The sequence below is a fragment of the Acanthochromis polyacanthus genome, chromosome 7 (genome assembly GCF_021347895.1).
Source record: "Acanthochromis polyacanthus isolate Apoly-LR-REF ecotype Palm Island chromosome 7, KAUST_Apoly_ChrSc, whole genome shotgun sequence".
NCBI lineage: Eukaryota > Metazoa > Chordata > Actinopteri > Pomacentridae > Acanthochromis > Acanthochromis polyacanthus.
The window spans coordinates 29,578,538-29,585,044 of NC_067119.1; the positions used below are offsets into that span (position 1 = coordinate 29,578,538).

Sequence of the window (6,507 nt, forward strand, 5' to 3'; positions counted from 1 at the left end):
AACGTTTCACCATCCTCGTGGCTGTTTGCTCACATATGTAGACTTTATGTAGCAGAGATTGCAGCTGTGTTTGTCTCACTATGCCACAGTTTATATTGTCCGGTCACAGTCTCTCATAGTTCCAGGTCACTCACATAAAGGCACACTGGAACGCTGACTCTGTACTAACTGAACCAGAGCCACAAGGGAAAAGCTTCATGTTTGGTCTCTTCTTCAACCATACTTCTACTTACAAACCTAGAGAAATTAGAATGGACATAAACATTCACCTAATCTTGTGCGTTTTGTGTATTTAGATGGAACCTGATCATAAAGATCCATTAATAAATACTAAAATAAGCACATTTGTAAATTTTCAGATGACAAAATGGTAAAAAAAAAAAAAAAAAAAAAAAAACAGCTTTAGCAAATGTTTTCCACTGATATTAAAAAGACATTTAGGTCCAGTTTCAGCAAGACAATCCAAATAGCAGCTGTGTACAACAATAAAATGTTAGAAAATAAGAGGCTGGATCCCACCTCTGTGGATTATATTGGCTTGTAGAGAAGAGTGGTCACATACTTCTTTTTGTATCGGTGTGTTGCACTGAGAACCATCACCCCGTCCTAAAACACAATCACATGAGGAGCATTTAGATTCAAATGGTGATCACAAAAGTATTAAAAAGTTTTTTAAAAAACTGCAGCACTAGCAGTTTGGGTAGATATAAATATCTTCCTCACAGAAAAAGAGGGCAAGTCAATAAATATTAAATGGAATTGAGCAAAAGGTTTGGTGTATTTACAGTGGGTACGGAAAGTATTCAGACCCCTTGAAATTTTTCAGTCTCTGTGTCATTGCAGCCATTTGCCAAAATCAAAAAAAGTTCATTTTATTTCTCATTTATGTACACTCAGCACCCCATCTTGACAGAAAAAAAACAGAAATGTAGAAATTTTTTGCAAATTTATTAAAAAAGAAAAACTGAAATATCACATGGTCATAAATATTCAGACCCTTTTGCAGCGACATTCATATTTAACTCACATGCTGTCCATTTCTTCTGATCCTCCTCAAGATGGTTCTGCTTCTTTATTGGAGTCCAGCTGTGTTTAATTAAACTGACTGGACTTGATTAGGAAAGGCACACACCTGTCTATATAAGACCTTACAGCTCACAGTGCATGTCAGAGCAAATGAGAACCATGAGGTGGAAGGAACTGCCCAAGGAGCTCAGAGACAGAATTGTGGCAAGGCACAGATCTGGCCAAGGTTACAAAAGAATTTCTGCAGCACTCAAGGTTCCTAACAGCACAGTGGCCTCCAGAATCCTCAAATGGAAGAAGTTTGGGATGACCACAACTCTTCCTAGACCTGGCCGTCCAGCCAAACTGAGCAATGGTGGGAGACGAGCCTTGGTGAGAGAGGTAAAGAAGAACCCAAAGATCACTGTGGCTGAGCTCCAGAGATGCAGTCGGGAGATAGGAGAAAGTTCCACAAAGTCAACTATCACTGCAGCCCTCCACCAGTCGGGGCTTTATGGCAGAGTGGCCCGACGGAAACCTCTCCTCAGTGCAAGACACATGAAAGCCCGCATAGAGTTTGCCAAAAAAAAAACACATGAAGGACTTCCAGACTATGAGAAATAAGATTGAACTTTTTGGTGTTAATTCTAAGCAGTATGTGTGGAGAAAACCAGGCACTGCTCATCACCTGCCCAATACAATTCCTACAGTGAAACATGGTGGTGGGAGCATCATGTTGTGGGGGTGTTTTTCAGCTGCAGGGACAGGACGACTGGTTGCAATTGAAGGAAGGATGAATGCGGCCAAGTACAGAGATATCCTGGAGGAAAACCTCTTCCATGGTGCTCAGGACCTCAGACTGGGCTGAAGGTTCACCTTTCAACAGGACAATGACCCTAAGCACACAGCTAAAATAACAAAGGAGTGGCTTCAGAACAACTCTGTGACCGTTCTTGACTGGCCCAACCAGAGCTCTGACCTAAACCCAATTGAGCATCTCTGGAGAGACCTCAAAATGGCTGTCCACCAACATTCACCATCCAACCTGACAGAACTGGAGAGGATCTGCAAGGAAGAATGGCAGAGGATCCCCAAATCCAGGTGTGAAAAACTTGTTGCGTCATTCCCAAGAAGACTCATGGCTGTACTAGCTGAAAAGGGTGCTTCTACTCAATACTGAGCACAGGGTCTCAATACTTATGACCATGTGATATTTCAGTTTTTCTTTTTTAATAAATTTGCAAAAATTTCTACATTTCTGTTTTTTTCTGTCAAGATGGGGTGCTGAGTGTACATTAATGAGAAATAAAATGAACTTTTTTGATTTTGGCAAATGACTGCAATGACACAGAGAGTGAAAAATTTCAAGGGGTCTGAATACTTTCTGTACCCACTGTAGGTGCCAATGAACTGGATCATAGTCAGAGAATCATTTTAGAAAACAACATTTAAAGATATGTATTGTAAAATATATATATATTTATATATGTTTTTTATGGGAAACCAAATCCCTAATATCTGTTACCATGAATTTTCAAAGTTGATTAATAACAATAAGACAATTGTGTTTGGTACAACCCCAATGAGGATTAAGCGGTGTATAGATGATGGATGGATGGATGGATGGATGGATGGATGGATGGATGGATGGATGGATGGATGGATGGATGGATGTTTGGTACAGTGTAGAGGAGATATTTCTACGAGGAAGAAAACAAACAAAAAAAAACTGTGTTATTTAAGCCTCCACTCACCCCTGTTGGATCCAGGATCCACTGACCATCCACACAGAACTTGGACTGGTGCTCTCCCTCTGGTAGGTCCACAATAGCCACAAAGTTCTTCTGACTGGATTTGAGAAACAACTTCGAGTCACATTTCACTCCAAACACAGCTGAAGCATAGAAAGATCTTCAGAGGCAGCTGTTCACCTTTTGTTGATGGTGACCCAGTTGTTAAAGGAGCCAGATACAAAGACTTCTTTGGTGACTCCAGACCATCCGAACACAGTTGGTCTGGCTTTTGTAGGACTTTTACTGTCGCTGTCCAGGTCCTGCTACTAGGCCAGGAATTGCTGTAGTTCCTTTGGAACCTGAGGAGCTTAATATCAATGTATTGTTGATGTGTTTGTCATGCCTTCCACCTAAACCTCTGTTTAGTGGCAGCCTTGCTCTCTCTCTCCCTCCCTTTCCTTTCCCTCTCATGTGGGCATGAGTGAGGTGTGTGTGCCGACATGTGTGTGGAATCTGTTCATTGAATAATCAGCTGACTGAGGACACCTGCAGTTCGCTTGCAAGTAACCATCTCCAAGGGTTCTGCTAGAGAGGGAGGAGCTGTAGTATGGGAGATGTCAGTCCAAGGACTGCAGTTCTTATTAAGCCTTGTCCACTGAAATGAAGAAGGTGTCCAAACACCCAGTCAAAGAAAGAGACGCTGGAATATGTATCCTATCCATTCATCAGGGAACCTGTAGCGTGGCTGAGTTTGCCTTGGAGTTCCACACTTTGGCACCTCAAAGTGGATACACTGATGATATTTCTGCAAAGGACTTGATGACTCTATCAAGGAGGAATTAGCCAGAGAGGATTCTTTCAGTCTGGATCAGCTCATCTTCCTGAACGTTAGACTAGACAACTGCCTGAGAGAACATCACAGAGGCCACGACCACCCCAATACAACACACCGAGACCTCTCACTCCCAGTACCTGTCACCTCTCAACCATCCGATCTGAAACCAAAATCCATGCAAGTAGGATAAGGCCAGCTAACTCCTCAGAAAAAAGAATCCTCACAGAGCCACAAAGCCCAGACTCTACTGTGGAAAGCTGGATCACTTGATCACCACCTGCCCTACTCAATCAGCTTTCTGCCTCTATCTGCTGGAAGACACAATCTGTGCCATTGACTGCTCTGATTGACTCTGGAGCTGAAGAGTCTGGAGCTGTGCATTAAGTGGACTTCATTTTGCCCAAGTTAGCAGCAAGACCATTCCCGTTGCCCTCTTCCTGCCTGAGAACCATGATATCACCTTCCATTTTCAGTCCTGGGATACTCCTGACTCAAGATACACGATCCACATATTGACTGGTCACAAAAAAAGTACCTTGGCGCTGGGTTTTGCTTTGTGGACAAAAGGGATGGCTCATTATGACCCTGCATCTACTTCAAAGGCCTCAACTCCATCACAGTTACAAACAAATACCTGTTACCATTAATCAGATCAGCTTTTACCAACTTGCACTGGCTACTGTCTTCACCAAAATTGATTTTTGCAACACTTACCACCTTATCAGGATCTGTGAAGGAGATGAATAGAAAACCACCTTCAACCTCTTACTGGAGCATTTTGAATATCTGCTCATGCCCTTTGCTCTCACCAACATTCCTGCTTTGTCCCAAAAGCTCATCAATGATATGCTCCATGACATGATTTGTTTTTGTCTACCTTGATGATGTCCTAATCTACACCTGCAACCCAGAAGACCCTGTTGATCATGTACACCAAATCCGGGAGAAGTTGTTCAAGAATCGTCTGTTTGTCAAAGCTGAAAAGTGCAAATCCCACACCTCCACAGTCACCTTTTTGAGCTACATCATTTCCAGAGGAGAGGTACAAATGGACCCAGAAAAACTCTCTGTGGTAAAGGATTGGCCACAGCCAGGAAATAGAAAATGGCTTTACTGGTTCCTGGATTCTACAGAAGATTTATCTGAGGCGATAGCAAAGTTGCTGCCCCCTGACTGCCCTGATGTCCACCTCCAAAACTTTCAGTTGGACCCCTGAAGTTATGCAAGCCTTCAGGAACCTTCAGCACCACTTCGTCTTTGCCTCTATCCTGGTCCAGCCTGACCCATGCCTGCAATTCACTGTAGAGGCGGATGCTTCTGACACAGTAGAGGTGACGTTCTTCTCTCAACTGTCTCTGGTGGACAACAAAGTCCATCGCTGCACCTGTTCTCTCGGAGATTATCCCCTGCCTAGAGAAACTACGATATGGTTCCTCGTCTTAGAGGAATGGAGGTGCTGGCTGGAGGGTGCTGATCAGCCCTTCATCATATGGACCAATCACAAAAACCTTGACCACATCCCAACGGCTAAAGGACTCTCACCAGGTCCGCTGGGCTCTGTTTTTCTTTGACATTTTAAGTTTTTCCTGACCTATTGACCTGGTTCCCACAATGTAAACCCTGCTGCCTTATCCAGACAGGATAACGTCACCTGGGAAATTGAGTCTCGGGTTTGTCAAGCCCAGCCCAGGTGAAGCCCTCCAACGTATGGCTAAAGCCTTATATGAACTCTGACTGGGAGAGGTGGTCGTTTTTCACTGACTGTCAGAAGTCACCTGATCACTTTACATTATGCAACATGTACATATGGATAACGATGTTGTGTTCACATTCACACAGGTACACACAGAGTATGCGCATTAAACAATACATAATCATGTGCATACAAACATACAACCACACAAATGAATTTGTACACATGTTGACTTCATTGTGTGTCATGTTGTGTCAAGTACAGCTTTTTTTGTGTGTTAACATCTGAACCGTCTGGTTACATCCAGCCGGTGCAGTGGAACATCATGGGAACTGCAACAAGTGTTGTGTATTTACACAGCTGTATCTAGGAAAGTTGTTTTAAATTCAGATTTGGGAAATGCAAGCGTCAAGGGAAACAGAGAGTTCATAGAAAGACGGTAACAAAAATGTTGTAGAATACCTGATTAGAAAATGTCTGAAAAGGTGAAAAATCATTTGTCAATGTGCCAATCAGCTTTTGAGTAGGAAAAAAAATTGTTCAAAATGTGTTTTTGGAAGGTGTCATGTTGAATTTCCTGTGGATATAATATCTTATAACAAATATTTTTTAAAATAATTTAGAAGATATTTTGGCATTTTAAGGTTGTATATGAACCTATATGTATCAAGCTAGTATCTGATGAAGTAAAAGTGGACTCGACTAAAAGGTACACATTGCCCTTTAGAAGTTTTGAAATTTTAACATGTCACCCTAGCTGTTCATATTGAGTTTTTGCTGCATCTCCTTGGAGATACATTGTACAAATACTGCAAATAGGGCAGTGATTATTTCAGACTTTAGCTACATGATTATGATAGCCAAAGTAATCTATGATATTTTCGCAATCATTGAAACAATAATAATAACAATGCAATCAGTTAAAATCATCTTTATTGATCGTGTGTTTTGTCTCATTTTTGCCAAATGAATTATACGAAAAATACCAATGTATGGAGGTGGAGAGAGAGTCAGTACCATAACTGGGCTGTATGTTGTTCATGTGTTGCTGTGTGAACCAGACGGTTACTGAGGGTGGATTATTTATATTTTTATATGTGTATTGTTAACATATCAGTATTTCTGTCTTCTCTTAATCATCAGGGTGATTGTCAGTACCAGTACACTGCAACACCCCTAACAGGCGTATATGAAAATACTAAAAATAAAAGTGTTGCATCAAAAGTGTCTCTTGAGTTAAG

General features: G+C 41.7%; 1 protein-coding gene across 1 annotated transcript; it reads right to left on the reverse strand.

The window, feature by feature from the left end:
- Positions 1 to 418: 418 nt before the first annotated feature.
- LOC127534853 (5'-AMP-activated protein kinase subunit beta-1-like) lies at positions 419 to 4,949 on the reverse strand. The gene is made up of 4 exons (XM_051951134.1): positions 4,857 to 4,949; positions 2,937 to 3,061; positions 2,760 to 2,853; positions 419 to 606 (listed from the first exon to the last, which is right to left on the reverse strand). The coding sequence occupies exons 1-4, from the start codon at positions 4,947 to 4,949 to the stop codon at positions 529 to 531; spliced, it is 390 nt and encodes a 129-aa protein (XP_051807094.1). The 3' UTR covers positions 419 to 528.
- Between the last annotated feature and the right edge of the window lie 1,558 nt (positions 4,950 to 6,507).